Source organism: Atractosteus spatula, chromosome 1, assembly GCF_055471065.1.
Source record: "Atractosteus spatula isolate fAtrSpa1 chromosome 1, fAtrSpa1.hap1, whole genome shotgun sequence".
NCBI lineage: Eukaryota > Metazoa > Chordata > Actinopteri > Semionotiformes > Lepisosteidae > Atractosteus > Atractosteus spatula.
The window spans coordinates 1,935,528-1,960,609 of record NC_142706.1 but is presented as its reverse complement, the minus strand read 5'-3'; the positions used below and the strand labels follow the sequence as shown (position 1 = coordinate 1,960,609).

At 41.1% G+C, this 25,082-nt stretch overlaps 1 protein-coding gene across 1 annotated transcript in view; it reads right to left on the bottom strand.

Annotated features, from left to right (window-relative positions):
* Positions 1 to 25,082, bottom strand: part of tusc3 (tumor suppressor candidate 3) — a 76,956-nt gene that overhangs the window by 25,439 nt on the left and 26,435 nt on the right. Inside the window, exons 2-6 of the mRNA XM_088932913.1 lie at positions 23,026 to 23,195; positions 19,329 to 19,446; positions 17,794 to 17,934; positions 13,955 to 14,095; positions 13,164 to 13,253 (exon numbers count right to left, since the gene is read on the bottom strand). Of these exons, the coding sequence (XP_088789039.1) occupies positions 13,164 to 13,253; positions 13,955 to 14,095; positions 17,794 to 17,934; positions 19,329 to 19,446; positions 23,026 to 23,195 (660 nt within the window). The remainder of the gene's footprint in view (positions 1 to 13,163; positions 13,254 to 13,954; positions 14,096 to 17,793; positions 17,935 to 19,328; positions 19,447 to 23,025; positions 23,196 to 25,082) is intronic.

Genomic DNA, 25,082 nt, shown 5'->3' with positions numbered 1-25,082 from the left:
TAATGAAGCTAGTTCATAGAGGGGGATTATTAGGAGGCCGTGATTGGTAAGGCCCAAAGGGAAATTTGGCCAGGATGCCGGGGTTACACCCCTACTCTTTTCGAGAAACGCCCTGGGATTTTTAATGACCACAGAGAGTCAGGACCTCGGTTTTACGTCTCATCCGAAGGACGGCGCCTGTTTACAGTATAGTGTCCCCGTCACAATACTGGAGCATTAGGACCCACATGGACCGCAGGGTGATCACCCCCTGCTGGTCCCACTAACACCTCTTCCAGCTGCAACCTTAGTTTTTTCCAGGATGTCTCCCATCCAGGTACTGACCAGGCTCACACCTGCTGAGCTTCAGTGGGTTGCCAGTGGTGAGTTGCAGAGTGATATGGCTGCTGGTTACTCCCGGGGAACACCCATGAGCAGAACTTAAACATTTAGGTGTTGTCGGCAGCATTCTTGTGCACCATTCCCTCCAACAATGTCACTGAAACTCACACAGCCCCAGACTGCGGACCCTCACAACTTGATATCTATGACATTAAAAGATGAAGCTGAAAATCACGCAAAGCCCCAGTAACTTTGTTCTCACAATGATCAAACATGTCAGGTGCCTCTCCCCAGTCATGTGAAAAGGTCACGTGTGGTTATTGCTGTTTGATTCTGCTAGAAGGGAACCAATAGGTGGTTTATTATTAGTCGTCTGCTGACAGCTTAAGGAAGCTTTGCTGTCAGCCAAGGTGAATGAGTCACACAAGACTTTCTGAGCTCTTCCACCACAAAGCACCCCGAAATCGAACCAGCAAATGATTTACTCATCTAACACAAGCCATGTACCAAGTTATGTTTTTTGCGTGCACCTAAGCTTTTCCAGCTGAAAGTCCTATATCACTGACTAAATTCTGACTAACCGGACTACGAAACCAAATTAAGACCAACCCTTACTAGAACAACTAGAGCCCTCCACCAGTCTGACAAATCTATTTTCAATAATGAAAAGATAACGGGTTTCCCACAATTAAGTGCTCACCCTTTCTAAGCTGATGTGGCAAGATCATCCACCTTGAAAGATAATGCTGAAGGCTCTTCTCCACTCAGCAGTCTGAGTACAAATATTTTTAGGCTGAAATATGCGATCATGAATATTTAGCAGAACAGACACAAAACTAATTTTCTAAATGGAACATTCCCTCCCTAAGGGTAACTGAATGTGTCAATAACTCTGAGTTACAAAATCCGTCGGCCCCAGATCAGAATGAAGAATATGACAAACTCCAAAAATATGTTCGGCATCTGGAAACTTAATTTAATTAAATCTCCTGTGAAGGACTTATAAGGAAATATATTCAAGTTAAACCAAACTGACTTTACTGCGTGAAAATACAGCTTAATGCAGCATGCACAACTGTTTGCAGTTTGCAGATCGTGTTTGCATGATCAAAAATAACCTATCGCTTACACTGTTTTGCATTTCAATAATGTGGTATAACCCACATTAAAACCCAAAATATATGTGTATTTTTCTATAAGGTGACTAAAAGACACCCAAAAGGCAAGGGGCTCCTGGGACAATAGCTCCTACATGCACTGTTAAATGTAAGAAGCTACTGCAGATGGCAAAGAAGTGGATTTAGTGGACTGACAATACAAGGCTGCCCTTGAGGAGGATGGGAGGCAGCTTATCAGAGGGTGAGCTAGTTCAGGAGAGAATGCTGTGTTGTGCTTAGTAGCTGTGTTTTACTGCACACACCCCAGCTGTCTGCCTCCTAGGGAGGTGGGGGGTGGGGAGTGGGCAACAGCGTCTAGTAATGTCATTCCAGCTCCATTCCACATGGCCTCAGCAACTGCAGCAGATATGGGGAAACGGGTCAGAGCCCAGGGCGAAGGGAGGGACTCTGGGGCGGAACGTGATCCTTCTGAAGAAGGAGACGGAAGGGACCGTGAGCCAAGCGTGGCGCGGGGAAAGAGCGACGCCGGGGAGCGAGGCGACCATGTGTCCGCGCTGCGGCACCGTGGAGGAGTCCGCCGCCTTGCAGGGAGAGGGTGGCACCAGCTGCACTGGGCACATCGAACTCGAGGACGGCTAGATCAGAGGCTCGTGACATCCGATATCATTCGCACAGTGGAAGTGCCTGCTCATCTGTGCCCCAGACCCCTGTCAGGAATGGCGGGGGCACTGCAACACCCAGTAGCCCAGCTGCATTGAGTGATGCATTAAATATCGTACCCGTCCAAGCCCAATGCCATCTGCCTGTTAGATCAAGTATTATTGGGTAAATATGCTAAACAAGGGTAATTTAGGCATACTTTTCCAAGCCCTGAAACTTTGACACTTGTTAAGATGATGTGACGGTTCCCAGTTGAAAGTACCTGAGCATGGTACCTGTACACGTTACCCCGCTTTGTTTAACAGTTTAGGCAGTGACAGGAGCAATGCTGTTACTTGATTACCTTTCTGACCTGAATTTATTTTGACAAGCGCACGTCTTTATATCTTCAGCTTGGTCATTTCTGTTCGGCCGGTCTCACTCTTCCTATCTTCTCTGCAGCAGGAAACGACCAAGGTTGCTATTCCATGAGAATTGTCCCTGATCTCGATCCATTTAGGAGTCCGCCGACTCCTAGACCACCCACCCTGAAACCCTGATGAACCTTGACCCTTCCACTGATAGTCCCATGTGAGACCGAGTTCTACTCTGAAACACCAAACAAATGTCTCCCAGGCCTGAGCAGACAATCAACAGAAGTCTCCCCGCGAGACTGCCTCTTGCTCAGACCATTCCCTCAGACACCGATCTGTCTCTCCCCTAGAACAGGCTGTACTGCAGAATCCTCCTCTGGGGCTGCTGCTGCTGCAACTGGCCCCCTTCTGGGGTTGATCTTTCACTGTCCTCTGGGAGTCTCCCCGTGCTAAATCTTCAGAAAAAGCAACTATGGACAGAAAACTGAAGCCAAATGTAACCAAATGAGCTGGATGGACTGAAGGACCTCCTCATATTCGAAAACTTGTTTTGAACTATGTTCCTAGCTATGCCACCCGTGTGGATATTAAATTTTCCCAGATTGTGTTTGAAGCGGTTAGAACATACGTATTTGTTTTGTCACATACAGAAACATGCACGGTACATGAGAAAATATGCATTTGTTTTATAATACAAAGAATCATGTTGAAACGGCATCAAAGGAAACTAAGAAAACTCAAGGAAGGGTACGATGCATTACAACAGAAACAAAGCACTGGGTTGGGCTGTGTGATGACACTGTCAAACTAAAGAGCAACAAAAGACTATTATATTAGTTATACGAGTGCTTGCAATTTAAATCTTCTCTCTGACTTACAATATACTGTAGGCAGACAATAAATTCCTTCTGCATCTGCAGGAGCTCTAGAGATGATCCTTGTCTGACATAAAGAATAAGCTTGTTGATGACAAAATGTCGGGACACACAGCATTTGCATGAAAACAAATGCAGTTCACATTTAAGTTGAATGTTCTTTTATTAATAATAATTGTTGACTGCACATACATAGTGCTTTTCACCCCTAAAGATCTTAAAGGCCTTCACTCGCAGGAGGGGACTGACCTCAAGCCCAGAGTGGAGCTCAGCCAGGACACCGGGGTGGACTTCCCTGCTCTTTCAACACGTGAGCTGTGTTATTTAATGACCAAGTTGTCAGGACCTTGGCTCAGCATCTCTCCTGAAGAACGGCACATCCTGCAGCACAGTGGTCCTGGTCACCTCACCATTAGAGGGCAGGGCAGCACTTACTGGTCTGCCAAAACCATTTAAAGCTTGCAACCACATCTTCCTTTAGAGGTCTGCTCTGCTGCACACTGTATACTCTGAACCGATTTGCTTCAAAAAGCAGAAAGGTGATCTCTCCTGCTAGTTCAGGTGTGCAAAACATGCATTTTTATTCGGAGAGTCCAGTAGGCTGATCCCACCCCCTGTCGATGTGCCATTCTGCAAAGTTCTCCAAGGGTTCACTGGCTGGGCCACATGGGGAGCTTCCTCTTCCAGCGCACAGATCAGCTGCAGTGCCTTACTGCGAACGTCAAGCCAAGCAAGCAGCGCATAATAAATCACGGCTCTTCTCTGCACAGAAACGTTATGATGTGACACTTCACAGCTGGCTTTTCCTTTAAAGAATCATTCCACAAGTTTTGAGCACATGCAAAAAAAAAAATTGAAAAAAAAGTATAAATTTAAAAAGGCAATGTTCTGCAAGGACTAATTCCAAACATAATGTAGCACATAACGCAATGTAACAGAATTTCTGAACCCAGCAGAATAAATTGGTTTGTTAATAGCTGTGTTTTTGTTCTTATTTGTTGTTCTTTAAATCATGCCTGAGAAAGATGATGCTGGTGCTAAGTTTACTTGTAATACAGGATATGTGTGGAGCTTCCAGTAAACAAATATTTTGCAATCCCAATTTCTCATGTCAGAAATACTTTCTTAGACCCTAATGTATTGTCAAACTCTAAAGCCATATAATTACACTCCTGAATTAGTTCCATTCTAGTTCTAGTTCAGTGTTTGCTGATGAATGTAAATCTCACTTTTTATATTATTAGAAAGCACAGTACCTTGACCTGGAATTAACTACATGCTATATTTCCATACCTACCTTGGTTAAACAAATCCACATTTTTAAATACTTAAACTAGGCCAAAGTACAGTATGTTGTATTACTACACACTCCAGTAGTAGATTGTGTATTAATATATTACAGTCAAAGGTGAAGGCACCACTAGGAGTGCCACTTCAGACGGCTTCAGTGTGTGATTTTTAAAGTCAACACTTAACAATACAACAAAGTGTCATGTTGTACTGGGCACTGAAGCACAAATGTCACAGGATATCGCGGAACACCTTCACCGATGTCAGCTGTCGCAGAATCAGATATCTGGTGACAAGACAAAAGACAACGGGACAGCAGATTGTGTTACGCAAGAGAACAGGCTTACTGCTATCAACTGAGGTGCGAATGTCTCGTAGTCATGTTTCAAAGTGCATTGTTACACACTTATCCAACAACGTGGATCAAAAGCTGACATTTAACATGAGCTGTGTGAATTTTAAACCAGCTGAGGGCCCTAGGTCTTAATGGACCAGAGTATATCTGTAGACTTGCACCAGGAAAAAAGGCCATATACTGGAAACATGAAAGTATGTACAGTACATGCAGTATAAAGACATAAGAATGGTTACAAACATGAGGCAGCATTCAGCTCCTCTGGCCCATTAAGTAATTAGTGGCTGATTGATCCCAGGATCTCATTAAGCCATTTTCTGTAAGAAGCCGGGGCATCGACTCCAAAAACATAGCTGAGTAGCATGTTACACACTCTCACATCCCTTTGGCTAAAGAAACAAAAGTATTGAGAAAAATATAGTTTGTCATATTGTGAATCAGTGAATGCCAAAAAACAAGCAGTGTCACACAGATGAAAACAAAGCATTTAAAAACAATCACCAAAAACCAATCATTAAAACAATTGTTCCTGCTTTATTAAGAAGAAAATGTTGAAAAAACATAACTCTTTGTTCTCCCACTGATAAAAATACATTTCATTTTTTAAAGAACAGATGATTTTCTTCTCGGGGGAGGGAAATAAAACAGAATAAGTTCAAATGCAATACCAATCTATCTCTATATAATTTTATAAGAGGCAGAAAGGCCAGCGTTCCTTAATTAGAAATGTGCTGAAATACCAAAGTCTTGATTGAGCAGTGTTATCTGCTCTGATATGGAAAATAAGACCTCACTAAGGTACTGTTCTTCATTAAAGATTTAAGTTTCAGCTGTCGCATTTGCATGGTTGATAAGGGGTAGAAAGTTGAAAAAAAGAGTTTTGAAGGTCAATGTTTGTAATTGTCAGAAAGGGTGTAGTAGGGCTTTACAATGCACCTTCACACAGGTCTCATTCGCAGGTCTCAGATTAAAACCTGTCACCAGCAATCCCCACTGAAGGCCAAGCATGATAGTCCTGTTCACCGTCACTGTCCTTTCCAAGTTCCCTTTCTGCAGTTTCTAAAACACAGCCCGATGCGGAAATTCTTCTAAATAATCAAAATGCACAGAAACAAAAACTGAGGGACAAAAGAGTACGCCTATTATGTCATTTTGGAAAATGAAAGCAAGTTTATCGTTGTATTTCTGCAGAATGCAATTGCTGTCCTGACTCCTCGCATTCCATCTTATCAAATTATCACGCAAGGTGCTCTACCTCCAGCTGCTTTAATTATTAAAACATTGCTAAGTTATTCAAATGAACAAGAGAGAAAAATGCTGAAAGAGCATTTTTGTACACTGACAAGAGAAATATCAGCCCAAGCAAATGTATTTTTTAGTTTAGAAATCAAGGTTATGTTTTTCAATTTCATGGACGAATGCACAAAGATAAATAATGAAGAGGAATCCTTCCCATGTAACATGCTGTGCTTTTAGGGCGATTTTGATTTTGTTGCCATCAGTAAAAAATCCATAAATAAAATAAATGTAAAAAAAAATATCTACTGTAAAACATATAGTGTGAAAACTCTAAATGCTGTGCCTTGCAAAGAGACTGATCCTTCCTATGGTGTCAAATGTAGTGAAATTATAAAAATAAAATTTAAACTCAATATTAAAACTTGCCAAATGTGCCAAACTGCAGACATTTACTAAGCGGAACATACTGTAAGTCACAGGAAATGTCAGCAAAAACTAAAGATGAGAAACTGAAATATGTTAAATGCAAGAGTATTCAGTCTGGTTAACTCAATACTTGGTGGAAGCATCTGTGTCATGTCAACAATAACAGCTGCAAGACTGGCTGGGGAAGCCTCCACTAACTTGGCACACTGTGAGTCGGTACAGTTTTTGTCCGTTCTTCTTGATTTGCAGATTTGCTCAAACTCTGTACAGTTGTCTTTGAAAAAGATTCACAAAAGGGCCAATCAAGGACTTTCCCATTTTTATTCTCAAACCACGCCAATGTAGCTTTGCTTTGTCCTGCTGAAAAGTGAATGTTTGCCCCCGTTTTCTCGTTGACAGACTGAAACTCTCTAGTTTGGACCTGTACTTTGCTCCGCCCATTCCCCCTTCAGTTCCAGTCCCTGCTCAGAAGAACTGTCTCCATGGCATGATGCTGCCACCACTATGCTTGCTTGTAGGGATGGTTTTAACTGTGTTGGGTCTGTGACAAATTTAAAGCTTGACATTTAGGTGACTTTGGCATGCCACATTTTCACAGGATCACTCAGGTGCTTCTCTGCAAACTCTACTCAGGTTTTAAGATGTCTTTATATAGTATTTATAGTAATGTCTTCCTTCCAAAAGCTAGCTCTGTGCTGTGAATATTGTTGGCTGATGCACATTTTATCCCGTCTCAGCCATGGACCTCTGTACCTCTTTACAATCTGTTGCTGGCCTCGCAGTGGCCTCCCTCACCAGTTCTTTCCTTGCCTGTGAGCCCAGTCTGAGGGACGGTCTGATCTAGGCAATGTCTAGGTGTAAGATTATCCATGTCTTCATAATGGAGTAGACTATGCTCACAGGGACATTCAGAGACTTCAAATGCCAATCAGTGCTTTTCAATTACTTTTATTTCTGACTTGTTTTGAATGTTCCTTAGTCTTCATCGCTGAGTGCTTGGAATTCACTACCTGATGAAAAATACTTGCAGAGACGGGTGTTTTTAGTCTGAAATCATGAGAACCTCTACTATTGCACATAGAGGCAATTCAGCTCACTGTGTAGCTACAGTAATTGTGTTATGTCATTTTGTGTACTGAAAACCATGGGTCAATTCTAGGTGAGCTGCAGAGGACAGGGGGCAGACACAGGGAGGCCTGTGAGGACAGAGGTGGACAGTCGAGCCTAGCAAGGACAAGGGTCTGGGCCAGGAGCTGAGAGGAAATGAGGATCTTTAAGAGGTTCGGAAAGTGAGGTGCAGGGAGATGGAAAGGAAGCCAAAGGCGCCACGAGGTGTTCAGCTGCAGAGGAGGAAAAGAGGCTGAAAGGGCAAAGGGAAAATAGGGGAAACCAACAGAGAGATGAAGAAAGAGCAGGTCCGGATTCGAGACCTGCGTCCATTCAGCAACAGACCGGTGACGGGTGTTACTACTGTATGTCTCTGTAGAATTATTACTGTGCATCAGCAACAGTGAACAGTGATCATGACAAAGTAAACTCCCGTACAAGTTACCAAAAAAATATTTCCAAAGGTGTGTTAAAATGACAGGTATTCATAGCTCATAATATTATTTTTTTTTCATTTCAGTTTACCTGAAAATTTACTGCAGTAAAATATTTCATCAAGGAGAAGCTGTCACAGTTACAATTAGCAGGTTTGCTAGTTTTCTTTTGGGGGGGGGGATCCTTAGAGGTCTGGATGACATTTAAAAGGTATATCATGTCTAAAATATCTCTATAGTAACGTGATAAAGCCTATGCTTTCAGTGTCAATATCCATTCACTTCCTTAAATGCAGATCACAAAGTATCAAAGTTTGTGCGTATTCACAAAGTGTCGGCTCAAGGCCTTTTTTAGTTTACAGCTTTTCACTGCTTTACATCCCAGATTTGTCACTGCCTCCACAGTTCCTCTTGAGCTGAATGGCTCACGTCTTGGATGTCCCTGTGATTTTTATCTTATACGCGTAATAGAAAATAGCTTTTCTTCCAGCACACAATGCTAGGGCACTATATAATTAGTGTGAGAGAACAGCAGAGAGGACTAATATTATATTAGGCACACTCTAGTTCAAATGCACAGCTTGCCAAAGATGAAATCCAGATTATTTTAAGACCTTGTTAACATAAGTGACTTTTCCTCCACCACTTATTCCTTGAGCACACAACACAGCCAGCACTGCTGCTGGTAGACTAGAGTTTGGCAAGATACTGTATCTTAAGGCTCAATGAAGATATAAAGGAGGTGCCTGGGTCTTTGTTTATGAAATTATTTCCCGACATAAATTATCATAAAACCATAATGCATGATAGTTTAGACAAAACAGGCTTTTAGAAGGTCCCATTTCCCTGCACCCCTAGTGTTTTGTATAACTCTGTTTAGGCACTTTTCGGCGATGCTTGGAAAGATTCGAGGCAAGTAAGGTGAATGTCTGCATTTCACCACATTTTGAGACACCGGCTCACAGAAACATTTGTCCTGCTGAGTTAAAACCTTAAGACGTACCTCTCAGCATCTGCAGCATCTCAGGAAACGAGATAAATAATGAAAAACAAGTGAAGGAGTACATCAGTCTGAAGTACAATGTAACCAGCTCGACAGCCATAGAGAGATAGGGAAATGCTGAACGCAGGATGTATTAAAAGTCTGACATGTTTTAGAGCTCATGTAACAACTCTGGGAGTAAATGAAGAAATAAGCCATTGCTGGGCAGCTGTGTGATGTAGTGATTAAGGTCCCTGCAGTTATACCCAGAAGGCTGTGGGTTCCAGCAAAGGCACTTTGCTCAGACTGCTTTAGAAACAATGCTCAGTGATAGACATGGGTATGAATTTAAGAAGCTACTTTGGGCCTTCGTACTTTCAGTGTTACACTCACACTGAAAGTGCAACTAAATTTACATATTTAACCAAAACAATACAGTCTTGAATAACAATTCTGTGTTAATTAATTATTGACCTAGACCACTGTATCCTTAACTCTTTTCTAAGGCACACAAGGACTTTAATAAAATGCTATAGAAGTGGACCATCTCCAGGCAGCTGCCACATTATATAATAACTTGACATCTTTGCCCCACTCGCTTGCCTTACACAATGCAAACGATTTAGGACACATAACAGTTTTAGCACAGCCTACGCCACTTCACGTAAGACCGACATTGCCATCGATCTTGGATTCAAGAAACTGTTCAGTTTGAAGACTGACTTCTGAGCTTGACTAATTCAGGAGCACTTTCATTCCCCGCAGGGCGCGGACCGTGGGACAGTGTGGTTGGCGTTGAGCGGGGGTGTTTAACTACTACTACTTGGTTTCATAAATTCTATTTAAATAGATTCTGGGTGTCCTTCTTCCCATCCTTTTAGATGACCGCTCAGTCTCTGTTCCAGACAGAGGAGATTTTGGACGATAACGCTATCGCCTGCTGAACAAGTCTTGGGGAAGGCCGGCTGCTCTGTGATGCACGAGGCTGGGAAGAGCATACGAGAAGCAGAATCCTAGAGCTCAGCCAGAGAGCAGCCACCAGCAGGCTGGGAAGCTGGCCCTGGATGGCACAGATGTTCCTGCAAGAGTACTCTATCCTCGGGGCTCTTCTTGTGCCAGGCATGGGAGCTGATTGGCTGGCTTCTTACAAGACTGCCTAGCAAGTGGCATTCAGAAGAGGATGTTGGCCTAGACACAGGAACCCCCCCCCCCCGACAGGCAATGTGGAACATGTGGAAGTGCATTTAAAACTGAGAGCAAAGGCTTTTGTTTACCCAAAGGGTTGTAGGAGTGTGGAACAAGCTTTCACGCCATGATGTTGAAGCAGATATCCTGGTGTCTTTCAAGAAACCGCTGAATAAGATCTTGAAATCAATTAACTATTAACTGCCAAAAGGGTAAGACAGGTCAAATGGCCTCCTCTCGTTTTCAACAGTTCTCATGAAAGAAAGTTAATAGCTTTGACACTCTGTGCTACAAGACTGAAACGAGGCTTTAAAGAAACTTGAAAGGAAGAGAACAGAAAGGAAATAAAAGAAAGAACAGAAACGAAACCATCACACACTGTACTGAGGTTATGAAATGAATGAGGCCGAGTCGAAAGAGTTGTGTCAAAAGCCACAAATAGCTGTAGCCCAACAAAAACCTTATACAAATCACACGTCTTTGACAGTTCAGAGCCTCACTATATGAAGTACAGAAAACAACAGATGTAGTTAGATACAGTAAGGTGAAGCGAGTTGGTAATACAACGAAATTTTGTAATGCAAGACATACAAAATAATGTCAGATCTATGAATGTATTAATATTATACAGCAATATTACACAATATTGTGAACTACAATATATGTAATATGACAGATAAGACAAGCACAATCTCTATTCAAAGACACACTAAACACAATTTAGTCTTTTACAGCTGATTTTAACAAAGATGTGATGGTTATTTACTGTCATTCCGATGCCTGATAGGGTCATATTCCTGTGGTTTTAATCTAAACTGTGACAATATTTTGCAGCCGTTTCTTCTTTTTGTATAATTATTTCTGGACGCCACTGCCTGGTGACAGCTACAGACTGTTAGCTTATTAGTGTGCACAGTACAGAACTAAAGGTCTGTCCATTAGCAGAAGAATTATATGCAATCTCCAAAACGCACAGAGATAATTAATTAATTTCACTGCAGCTGCAAAATGCGACTGTGACTTTTGTAAGACATAAAATGTAGAGATAAGAAATTTAAAATCTCGTCAGCCATTTTCAGTGCGGAAAAAAGCAATCCACGGATATGCACTGTGGGGAAGGGGCACATTGCAGAATCCCATTAACTAATACAAGATAATTGCCCTGAGTAAGCTAAATAATTTTAACTTGGACATCAGTCAAGACACTATGCACCATATGGCAGCTACAAACAAAAACAGATACATCTCCAGTGCCTGTCTGTGTGACCATGTCTCTTTGAATAAAGGCAGAGGAGGGTTGCTGGGATGGAGCGCCTTTTCTTCATTCCTTGCCTGGGACTGTATAATTACAACTCACCGTTTTATACTGATTAGGAAGAACACAGCTCGATTGCTTTCCCACCTTGCATGGAGAGTTTTAAAACCAGAGATCATTCAGAAGAAAGAACCTTAGTTCAATTTACAGCTGCACATTTAAAATTAATCAGGCCAGCAGATAGGGACTTTAAGGTAAACACTGAAAGCCAAATTCCTCTCCTCTGAAATTACATTCACCTTGCAAATCACCCTAAGTGCTTTAATAAAAATCATAAGGTGGTTAATGATCTATATTTAAACCAACTTGCTACAGAGTAAATGCCAATGAATACAAGTTCTTCACACATTGAGGAAATCTATCACGCTTCCACACTGCTGCTCTGGATCCAGCTCAAAGAGGATCAGCCGGGTTAATTCCTGGCCTTAAATGAATGTCGTAGACAGACAGACGAAAGGAAATGATTCTTCTGAGCAGAGAACATCGCAAGGAGACTTGACACTAGAGAGAGAAATCCTGACAGATTGGGGATAAAGTCAACTCAGATGGCCACTTCAGGGGCGACAGCATAACAACTACTTGGGGGGACACAGTTTGTGTATTCTTTACACAAAGGGTTGTGGGTGTCTGTAACAAACTACCCATCTTGCTGAAGATCCCGCAAAAACAGCTGGAACACAATCCTTGGAGCAACAAGTTACAAGCAACCAAATTAGTCAAATGGGCTAAATTTCCTCTGCATATGCAACTCTATCTACTTGTGTCCCTCCTCCGAAAACTCCAAAAGCCTCATCTTGTTACAGTATCTAAATTTGAAATCTGCATTATTGTTTCTTAAACATGTCAGAAATCGCTGGCATTAATCTTTTGATAAATTGTTTTCATTCATCCTTGTTCTTCTCCAGCATAGGGTAACTTTTAACAGATACATCTGGTTCTTTGGTCAGTGAATGTCTTGATCCATCCAAAACCTTCCTAATACAGCTGGATCCTAACAGTAACAGCATGTGTATCTTCTGTGCTTCTGGGCAGTGGTATTTCTCAAACTTCAGTTGGCATTGTGTTATAAATTTAACATGATTCTACTTTAAGAAGACCTAACCTCTAAGTACCTAGAAAAGGTTTAACAGGAGAAGGGGAATTGCATTATTTTTATTAATTATTATACCTAGACCTCATTTAAGGAAGGCAGGGGTTGCACTGCTTTGTGAAAAAAATCATTTAACGGTTGAAGTATTGCTGTGAACATATTCCTTAGTAATTATACAGATTAACTGATTTAAAATGGAAACAGCTTTTTAGACAACACATCATTTCATTTGTGTTTAAAAAATCATCCCAGAGCTGATTAAAAAAGATTTATCCATGAATAAAGCTATATTGTATTGTGTTTTACAAATGACAACAGTATGCAAACAGCCAAATATTTCCTTAAGCCAACACTGAAAGCTGTTGCTCCCACAGAGAGAAACGCAACAGAGAAAGGAAGACAAACGCACTCACCACTTGTCCATTCTGTGGGTTCTTGTGTGCATAGGGCGGGCCACGAATATGATTCCACATCTGCCCAGATGTCATAGCAAAAACCACACACTGGGAAAAGAAGACAGAAGAAACAGTGACTCACCAACACATTCCACCTGGTTCCTACAGCAGTTGTTTCTTCTTTCATTTGCTTATTTATGTTCTAAATGCTGCAAGAAAAGTTCTTGTTGTCAAAGTTTCTTGCTTATTTTTACACCTATTCAGAAACCTGCGAGTGTACAGAACCGAGGGATGGCTGAGGTCCTTGGCTCTCAACACTGAGCTGAACCCTGTTTCCCCTCCATTGAATTGAACCAGGAAGTCATTCAAGAGGTCAGCTTCCAGATGAAAACTCGATATTGGATGTTAACCCGATCCACATTCCTACGCTCTGGAGACACTGAAGCGGTGACAGGAGTGGTGGCTCTGTGGCTAAGGATCTGCGCCTGTGGCTGGAAGATTGCTGGTTCAAAACCCGCAGTTGGCAGAGAAATCCTACTCCGTTGGGCCTCTGAGCAAGGCCCTTAACCCCAACTGCTCCAGGTGCACCATATAAACGGCTGACTCTGTGCTCTGACCCCCAGCTTCTCTCCCTGTCTGTGTCTCATGGAGAGCAAGTTGGGGTCTGCGAAAAGATGAACTCCTAATGCAAGAAATTGTATAGGGCTAATAAAGTGATGTTATGTTATGTCTGGATGGCTTTCACAGTGGTTTTCAGCCTGTGCTCAGTGCTGGCTTTGTTTGGAGTGTGAAGGACAGCACCCACTTACCAGAGCAGCCATGGCCCATCCCGTCTTGTTATAGATAAACTCCAAGTTATTTCTTCTCAAGTAAAGCAAACCTCCCACCAGAGACACCAGAAGAGCCAGTGCAATAGTCCCCGAATAATTTGGGGGCCTAAAAACCCGGATCTGAAAAGAAGAAAAGCAGAAGTAATCATGGCACTACTCTTCTCAGGGCAGAACAACCAATCTGAGGACGACTGTGGAAATACAGAGCAAACAGGCTACTTCAAATGTTCCAACCATCCTTTCTAACAGCAAACACACCAGGCACTGTGTCACAACTTATTAATTTAGTCTGATCGTCTCCCAGGGTGCATACAGTATATATGCATGATTATCTGTCCATGTGCTGCCTACCTTAAACTTGCACTGGGGGAAAAAAGAGTAGTGTGAACATTTTACTACATTGGCATCAGGGCTCTGGTATATCGTCAGGCTCTGTGAAAGTCCCAAGTCCTCTCGTTCCCTAGCTCCCTGCATGGTGCTTGCTTTTGATCCTTCACCCTGCTTCGTCTTGACTTTGTTTCTTGGAGCGCCCTCGTTGCCTAGTATGGCTGTTCCCCAGCTATGAACCAGCAAGGGCTTTGGTTTAGTCCTCCTGGCTGTTTCCCTGTACTTCTGCTGTCTACCTGCTCCCTGGCTGAGAACCCTGCTGCGTTGTGCTGCTACTGTACTGTATGTGTGTGTGTGCTACCCACTCTGCCTGGTCCCTGTGTGTGTGCTACCCACTCTGCCTGATACCTGTGTGTGTGCTACCCACTCTGCCTGGTCCCTGTGTGTGTGTGTGTGTGTGTGTGTGTGTGTGTGTGTGTGTGTGTGTTACCCACTCTGCCTGGTCCCCGTGTGTGGTTCTGTCAGCTGTCTCGCCCACTGCATGGGTCCATCTTACGTCTCATATATCTGCTGCTATTCCACCTCTCAGGGGGATCTTACACAGACTAAACACAGCTACACAAAACACTGAAGGATGCAGCCTGAAATAACAGCGTTTTATCAACGTCCTTCCAGTGGGTCATTGCTGATGCTCTCCTTATTACCGCTTCTCAGTAAATTATGGGTTCCTTGACAGCTACGGACGAGTTTCCTAAATTCTATAAAGCTTTTTTGTGATTAACCGGTCCTGCAGTCTAAAGGTTAGAATCATAACAATATTTCCTTGCAATTATAAAGCACTTTTCATTCAAAAGAACCACAAAGCTCTTTACATGTAGGAGGTGACACATTCCAGCATCCACTTGGGTGACAAATTTCAGCCATTCTGTGCCAGCAACCCCACTACATAACAGATTCAGACAGGCCAGACTGCCCAAGCCCAGAGTGGCATCTACCCAGGACACTAGGGGCAATATCTCTACTCTTTTGAACAGTGGCATTAGGGCTTTTAATGACCAGATCATCAGGAGCTTGGTTTAACATCTCATCTGAATGACAGTATGTCTTATAACACAATGTCCACAGTCAACACTCAGGGGCACTGGATTGGAAATTCTGGTCCAGAGGAGAGACCAGCACCACTACCACTTACAACAGCAACTGGTTGTCCTTAGGAGTCTTTCACCCCAGTGCTGACCAGGCCCAGCCTTGCTGAGCTTCTGACTAGATCAGACTGCAGGGCGGTAGAAGACCTTCCTCTTGTACCACCAGAAAGTGAGTAATCATTGCGTGTCACCATTCTCTCTGTGATCATATCGGATCAGTGTCTCTAAAAACAGACCGTATGACACAAAGTTCAGGATTGTGCTAGCGGCTTATCAATTTGTGTTATGAAAGCACTTCATATACATTACACATTAGCAGTGTGGGGCTAATGGTTGATGGGGTTTGGTGATTCACAGACAGGATGAGTCTAACACTAATTTCTGCACAACTCTGACAATCACAATCACAGAAATCCAATTTAAGGTGAAAGGGAGTATGCAGTGTAAAATCACATAAATTTCTTCAAAGTGAGTTGATCTGACATTTTCAGGTGAGCAGACCTTTGGATGCAGAAAGCAAGGAGATATTTTCTTCCTTCACTTATTATATGACTTTTTATTGAAGTAATTTAGTAGTTCAAAAAGTTTGATAAAGTCAAGCCACTGACACATTACAATGTGTGCCTCAGCTAGTTCCACTCTTTATGGCCTGTGTGAATCTGTAATGTAGTGGGGCTGCTGGCACAGAATGGCTGTCATTTGTCTCCCAAGTGGATGATGGAGTGTTTCTCTTCCCACTGCACGTGGCCAAAGTTGTTACTGCAGCTTCTACTCAGGTGCTCAGCGTTTCTTACATTACATGCACCCAACCTGTGCCCTGAAAGCCAAAAAGACGGGACGCTTTGCTTGCAGTGAAGTTTGAGTTTTATGAGACATTTAAATCTGAAGGGATATTAAATACACCAGTCATCTCGTTTTGGTCCAGAAAAATAATGTAACGTAACTGTAATCTTCTGTTTCTGCAAAGTAATATTTCATGAGCCAGGACTCTCCTGAACAATAAATAATTCTTCCACTTTCATTCACATACACTGTCACGTATACCACAAAAAAAACAACCTATTTTAAAATCTCAGGATGAAAGGGGACAGCAGAGTAGAGACGCCTACATTTTATTAATCTCATTAAATTCCGTGAGGTAAGGCAGTGTAGCATTTTGCTCAGCTGCCTCACAGCTTTCATGTCCAGGGTTTGATTTTGGACTGGGGCTCCTTCTGTGAGGAATGGGAATGTTCTCCCTGTTTCTGAGTGGGTTTCCTCCAGGTTCTCCAGTTTGCTTTCTAGTCCAGAGATACTGTATGCTGCCTAGGTGACCTGGCATGTTTACGTTGCCTTCTGTATGGATGTGTGTGATGTAATAAGTGCTTGTATGTGTGTGCCCTGTGTTGGATTGGTATCCTGCTCCGTGCCCATTGTCTGCCCGGTTAGGCTCTGTCTCACTGCAATCCCTGTATTGGACTAATGAGGGTTTCTAAAAACATTCTTTAAAGAATAAGGCAAACCGTTTTTAACACATGCACACATACAGTTGCACAAAGGATTTACTGCAATGAAAAGACATTTAATAAATATTTTGATTTCACTTTATTCAAAGAACATTTATTGCCGTCATTAATTTGGCAGCAAACGCAGTAGGAGCAGTAGCACATGTGCTACGAAAACCATCTGTAGTCAAAAAAAAACTTTTGTTATCCAGGCAGAGTCAATCACCATGAGAGTTTCTTCTTTTCTTGTCTTTCTTCACGGTCCTATCTATAAAGATTGTCTCCAGAACCCATGAGTTTCCCGCTATTGGCTTTTGGTGTCAACAGACACTCATTTGTGATACTGCCTCACTGTATCAGCTTGGTGTTGCTCTACTCATCTTGAATGAACCTTTTTGTTTTGCTGTTGTGCTTACAACAGGGTTTCACAGCATCATCATTGCCTCCAAAACATTCTAGATAGGTAATGCTGATGCTTTCCGAGTTTTCCCAGACACAGCTGTGCGAAAAGGTCAACAAAAGCACGTGCAACGTACAGTATCAAGGCCATGTCTGTTTTGAAATATGATGTATTCATTGCAGTTTAGTTTTCAATGTGTGATGCCAATACACACGAAAGTTAAATGGAAGCAAAATGTCAAATCATAACTGTTATAACGGGGAAACATTTGCTCAAGAACTCTCTTTGTGAGGTAGTACAGAACCACTTTTCATTTGGAGTTTGAATGAAACCAAAACAGAGAAGTTTGAAGTTCTAGCAATTAGAAGAGCTTGATGCAGCTCCACTCAGAACACTAAACGAGCCAAGAGTTTTAAAAACACCCCAATAAAAAAAAGCAGGAGAAATGTTTGAGTCACTTACTTGCACATCGGTCCTGTCAGCTATCCACTTAGCAAGCTGCTCTGCTGCGAAGCCGATTCGCTGCAGGTCGAACGTGTCAGCTCTCTTGGGCTTCCCTTTCGGAGGGAAATGCATGAAGGTGGGGGCTGAGTTCATGTTCAGCTGCAAAGGAGAGAAACGGTGCCGTTAAATGTTAATTAAGTCAAGTCAACACCGTGCATACCAAACAGCTGCTGGTTTCTTCGTTTCGGCAGTTTCTTGCATGTGGCGACGGGGATATTGTCAAAAGGACTCGCTAACGGCATGCCGCAGATTTAATTGCGACAGTTTTCCAAGTAATAATTACAACAATTATTTGCTATAACTAATAAGACCAAAATACATCTTCACTGCACGTTACTTACTGTACAAGCACTGTCACTTGTCAGTTAGCTACATCTCTTTTTCTTGCAACAGCATAATCTTTACTTCAACACAAGAAAACATATCTCTTATGTTTTCAGAGAACTTATCTATTTAAAAAAGAGAATAAATTGAAATAAACGATATCATATCACAAGGAAACAAAAAACACAAAGCTGACCTGACAATATAATTTTCCATGTATTAAAAATTACCTGTTAAGTAAAACTAATGTTTAGCTGACTGGCATTTAGAAAACCTGTTAAAAATGAAAAAGTTCAGAGGCCCATCTGTTTATTTTCAAATACTTGGCACAGACTTTCAAGCTTTTCAAACCTTTCAAGCAGGTCCAGAAAATTTAATTTGTTTTAGCAGAAAAAAAAACAAGATGACAACTGGTCTTTGGTTTCAAAATCAACACACACAAAAGCAGAAAACGTGAAAACGTAAGTCAGTAAACCTTTAAATGTCACTATGAAACATTTGTTTATGGTGTCTTAACCTGTCTCCTTCAGTAATAAAAAATATTTTAAAGCAAAATAGTCAATAAAATCAGCAATCTTACAATAATGTTAGCACAAGCTTCCCAACTATTCTAAGTCCATTGTTTATGAAGGATAGTTCAGCCTACAATCTCTCTCATTTACAGAGACAATGACTTACACTATCTTTAACATCTGCGCAGTCTTAGGCTGAGAAAGTGAACAAAGTTGCCTCTGGCAAGCAGTCTGTACCGGAACTGAATTCCCTTTCTCCTAGTGCTTTTGTACAGAGATCTGTGCAGCTTATTAAAGCCTGAATTATGCTATTTAAGGGTGTTATATTCTGCATGGTTCTGCTCTAAGTACTTAAGAAGCACAGTGTAACAGAATGGCCGTGCCTGGATCCTTGAAACTCTATGCAATCTGCTAATAGGTGTCCTCAGAATAAAACCCTCACTGTGATAATTCACCAGGAAACTGTCTGTGCGGGAGCTGAAAACTAAACGCAGACAATTGAAATGGGTGTTTCGTAACAAGCGACAAAAACAGATCACAAACAGCGCCTGTGCTTTTAGCATCTGTTCTTTCAGGGGAGCCGTCATTTGACAGAGCCCCTGGACATGTTAATTAGCCCAGAGGAAAGCCCGTGTGTGGAGTGACAGACTGAATTACCTGCTGGAACACATCCGCCCCCTCATCGTAGTCCACCACAGTGAAGAAGAGTTTGTTAGAAAAGGCGGACGAATAGCGCCAAGAGTTAGCGAGCACCTGGTATTCTTCATTAGCCTGTCTGTTTTAAAGAAAGCAGCAAAATGAAAGAGATAGAAAAGATCATCAGTATTCAGAGTTGGTAACAGAGCAGTGCAGGGGAAGAAGTGTGGCTTGTATACCACTCGACTTTCAGAAATAATAAGAAGGCAGCCAGCTTTTAGAGACTCTTCTCACAGAAACCAATGGCAGACTGAAAAACAACCAATTAAGCAGATGATACCCTGAACTATTTGCGACACGTAATATGTTAATATCACATTTGTCTGCCTACAGTCACACAGTCTACAGTCACTGTCACTGTCACTTCAGAACTGCTTGCATTTTCATTTTTGTTCATGAAGTAGTAGTAGTAGTAGTATTCCGCATTATCCAAAGTGCACCCTGGGGTCACTTAGCCATGCCTAAAGCACTCATAAAGAATAATAATACAGCTATTAACATGTAGGAACAAAGGCCAGGCTTTCATATCAGTATAGTGTCTGCCTGAGAAGGAATTACGTACAAAGCAAGTATCCCCATATTTACTGACTTGAGTACGGCACACTTTACCACAGAAGCCTCAACAGGCACATGTCCTGTCAAGGTCACTGTATGCTTGCATGATGCCCAGTTAACCACACTAGGAGAGGTGGGTGCAATGCCAATGACAAAAACATGCAGCTTTCTGGTCTGTGAGATAATAACAGGCATGAGAGATAAAGCCAACAGCCTCATTCTCTGGTAGAGAGTTGATCAGTCCATTGCAGCACATCTTCCCTTTCGCCGTGTGTGTGTTTTTTTATGTATGAAAAAAAAACAAATCAACAAATTCACCCACCAAATGAAGTGGGGAGATACTGAACTATGTCCCAAGGGCAACACTCCCTGCAACAGGAAAGCATCAACACAGAAGACAGAGGACCACGCATTTTCAGAGCTTTCTTTCTTAATGGAAAGTGTCAGTGGACTTCACACAACCCCCCGCACTGAAGTTAACAAAGAAACACACAAAATAATGCATGACATCGGAGTGTATAAGATGCACATGATATATCTTATCACATTTGCCCCCATTTTTGTTAATCAGAAGAGTTATCATGAAAAAAAAATCCAAATCATTTCTGTGTACACAATTTCTGAAATTCCTTCAAAATCTTTAAGTATTTAATAAAGTTAGCTGTAAGTTGACAGTACACAGTATTTGCTTCTGAACCCAATTCTGGTCCCCAAATCGTAAGCATTAATACGAAAGGCATAAAAAATATTAAGATGACAATGATTTTAAAGCATGACTTGTTATTAGGACAGAGAAGATGAAAGGCAGAGTTTGCTTCAGGCAGAACAATGAAAGAGGAAGAGCTAATAATAGCACAGGAATAATACCACTCAAATCACTTGTAAACACAGTTAACAAGCTGCTCGTGAAGTTTTACGGCTCTAAATTTATCTCCCTTTCCAGATGGTAACAAGTTCTTTGTCAGGTGGTTCTGCATTAATAAGGTATTGTTTATTATGAGCACAGGAAAATTCATTCAGAAATTACTTAAGATGACAGGACATGCATTAAAAACAGAGCACTGTACAAGTACAGTACCTACAAGAAGCACACAAAAACACAATTGCAGCAGAAATGCATAGGATTAATGGTAACGTTTTACATAAATGAGTGCTTAATACATATTAATTCATTATCAACTTTCTAGATGATTTGTTTAGAAAGTTAATAAAGCCTCCAAGGTTTTTATACACCCTTGTTTTTACATCTGAATCTAAAGTTTGAATCAAATTTTGAATCAAATGAATGATAACTCTAGAAATGAATGTATTTTCAGAAAACAAAAAACAAAACCAACAGGCCTCTACAGTTAGTCAAGGACAATTAAAATAATCATGTTATCTGTTTATCCAATTAGCTTTGATATAAAACCTTATGATTTTCTCAGATTCTGGAAACCATCAATACTGCATTGGCCATTATTTTAAATATATTTCCTCGTCTCACAACTGTAACATACTGTATACCAGCTACCACCGCCTACGGTAGGTCCTACAAAATTTAGATGACATCCTTTAGGAAAAACTCTGAGAGAACTGCAGCTGTGTACAGGCAAATTACAACTAGATGACATTGTGCCGGGAGTTCCTGAATCTCTGCAGAACATCATCTCTATGTATTCATCTATAAATGAAAATGCAAAAGCATTGTTTGATCATCCTGTTACAAGCATATTTTTAAAAAATTACTATAAAATATGATGGAATGGAAATTCTAACGATCTCTTTTCAGGCCTTATTAGAGAGTAATAAAGATTGCTGACAGAGTGCGTCGACCATTATAAAGATTAGACAAGTTGTTTTGTTTCATGATTTGCTGCTTTTGTGCAGAAGATAGTGTTAGAATGAGGACTCACAAGAAACACATTCAGGACCACTCTTATCCTTTAAAAGACAGTTCTTAACTGTCAGCGGAACACTTCACATTTTAATAACAGCCAAAGACCTCCGAACAGACAACATGATTTACAACACCAGTGTGCTTGCCACCCTGGGTCATGACACAACATCCATCTCACCTGATTGCTAACAACATAATCGTATAACTTAGGCAAATAAATGAATTTCACCGCAGAATTCCTTGGCATTAACTTATGTGCAGTATTTCAGAGTGAGCTTTTAATGTGCTCAAGCTGTAAAGATCTTTACTTCTTTACTGTCATGTGAGGTAGAACATCAAAGGCAAATTAAATCTTTGTTACTAATAATTAAATATTCATAATGCCATAAAAGCAAATACATTTCTCTTCACAAATGATGACCCATTTAAAAAGCTTTTTTATAAATGACGAAGTGCCATTTCTCCAGATTTTACAGTTAATTATCCAATAAAACATGCACATTTAAACACATGATAAATTGTGCCTATAACATCCTTAGTTTCAATACAGTGCTTCTACGGTTCACGGATGAAGGTCAAATATGAAATATAAGAGTTGGTGGATTGCGTGAATAACATTAAACAGAGGAAATGAACAACATTTTCAAAAAGAGAGATTTCAAGTTTCCACATTTGATAAACAGCTACCAAACCAAATATTTTGTATTTGAAAAAATGTCCATCTTCTTTTCTAATGCCAGACAATGTGTAAGAGTCACAGGACTTTTTTTTCCTCTTTAAATGATCAAGCTCGAATGTTTCCATTGAACAGACCTGCTGTGGGTTAACCAAGACACAGCACATTATCTGGAATGCCACCTCCACAGACAAGAGCCTAGTGACTTCAGACTTCACATCAGCATGTGAATATGTGTTAGCAAGGCTACTTTAAATGGAATTAAAAAAAGCCAACTTCATTAAACCAAGTAAAACTTTCAGAGCAACTGAACAGCGTGCAACAGCACAGTAGGAAGACAGTGATTCGTAAGAAGCAATGCGGTAGAACATTCTATGTGGGGAAAAAAAATTCCTGCATCTGTGTTAGCTCTCTTCCATTGCGCTGGACTACTGCTGTTGCTAATAATATCATGACATAAGAAGCATTATTATATGTAGAATAACAAACACAATTCTACCCTTGAATAGAGTATTATAAAGCGCAGTGCGAATGCGGATGCTCTGTACCTGCACACTGAGCACTGCCTCTGAGGCTGGAGGGCGGTGAACATCACGACCACGGAGTAGTTGCGGGGCGGCGCCTTCACGAATCTCCTGAACTTGTCTCCATTCATGCGAACCACGGAGCGCCTGGAGCTCCACTCCATCAGCTGCTCCACCTTCTCAGCCAGCATGTTCTGTCCGCGAGATGGGAAAGAAAAGAGCAAGTGTAAGGCCTCCGGCGAAAATCTAGAAACGATCAACGCTGACTTTGCCTTGCGATGAGTCCATAAGCACACACTGTACTTGCATGCTTATCAACCGCCTCGATGGGTTTCCAAAGCAAGACAGATACACCTGCTTAGCAGAGCCTCGAGTCCATTTTAGCGCAGTTTTAACTCGACTGGGCTGCTACATTTAATGATCGAGTGCCAAAACAAATGGAGACAGACCCACTTTGTCCCATGAATGCCAAAGCATGCACTGGATTTTTTTTTTTGGTTTGATTGTTTTTGCATAACTGGAAATATGTATCTGCATTCTCAGGTCTTGGAAACAAATGACCCAATGTTACCAATATTAAACACCTTTAACTGGTTTTGGATGACGTTCCTCAAAGTGATAAACCAGTTACCAAGAATACAGAATTGTTTAGAAACAAAACGCACTTTCATACCTGAGTAAGAGTCACATGGAAGAGAAGGGTCTCAAGTTATTTGCTGATAGCACTTTATAAATAGATCGTAACAGTCAGGTATTGTAGTATGTAACGCTTGAAATGGCCAAAAAAAAACCATGAGCAATCCAAAGAAAGTTGAACACTAAATTCCAACTGGAAAAAGATGCAAAATATGTCTACTTAGAGCAGCCTCTCAATATGGTATCATTTTGTACTTCATGCTAATTTTCTTCCTATTTTTTTTCAGACTTGATTCGAGTTCGTGTAATCATCTATATACAACTTTACCCATACACATTTACATATACGGCTATATTTTTTAATGTTCATATCAAATGTCATTATACAGCTTTTAAACAATATTCTAAGTACAATCTTTAGTAATGTGCATCATTTTTGCTACCTCGTTTTGCATTTTGCACTAGAAAATACTTGGGCTAGCGCTGTGATACTTAAACTATCCTTCTGCTTGTCTTTAATAGAAAGTCAAAACAATGATGAGATATTAAAAGAACGCAACAGAGAACAGCTGTGAAACCACTGTTAAGCAAACTAATAACTATATAACAGCTTTGTCAGCACAGCTCTTGTTCTGAGTTTCTGTCCACAATCTCAGCTGCCTTTTCACCTGCTTCTACAGGCCTCAGTACTTCTCACTGGTCGTCAGCATCTCACATAGATTAAAAAACAATTAATTGCAATTAAGTTATACTTAATATACTCAGTGTGCATTTAAATTAACACATGGGACATTAGTACCTGAAATTTTAACTGTTTCAAATAAGTAAAACATGTACTGGTACACAATATCTTTAGATACTTTTATACTGCATGCACACTATCCCTGCTCTCCAACTCCCGCTGTGTAGCTGTGTGAAGAGACCTGATTTCTTTCCTCGACAGCTTATGTTGACCTTAACTGGATAGTTTTTTGGAAGAACATCAGTTAAAAACATAATAACAGGATAAATACATATACTCAGAACTGGATGCATCTCCTCTTGTAATCTGGTGTAAGAAGAGAGAGCGAATGACAGTTATACAGTTAGCCCAATTAAATAAATGGCTGACACTGCACAGTAACACTGTACTAATTTTTGTCTTTATTTTGAGTTATGTACACACTATATCATATGGAAAGTAAGATCAACATTCAGCAATGCCACACCGCAGCTCTAATACTGCCAAATGAAACCAGCTGGCCAGTTTCATTCATAGTGGCTGCTCATGTGTTCAAGGGCACCTACTGAAGGCATTATCAGTGGCTTTCCAGAAATCACAGTAAAAAAGGTCTGCTCTGTAGTGAATCACCGCAGCACATTTTGTTAATTCAATAATGTGGCTTAAAACCTTTGCCAAAAGAGTCTCTTTCATTATTCAGTGCTCTCACGGCGCTGAGCTGCAA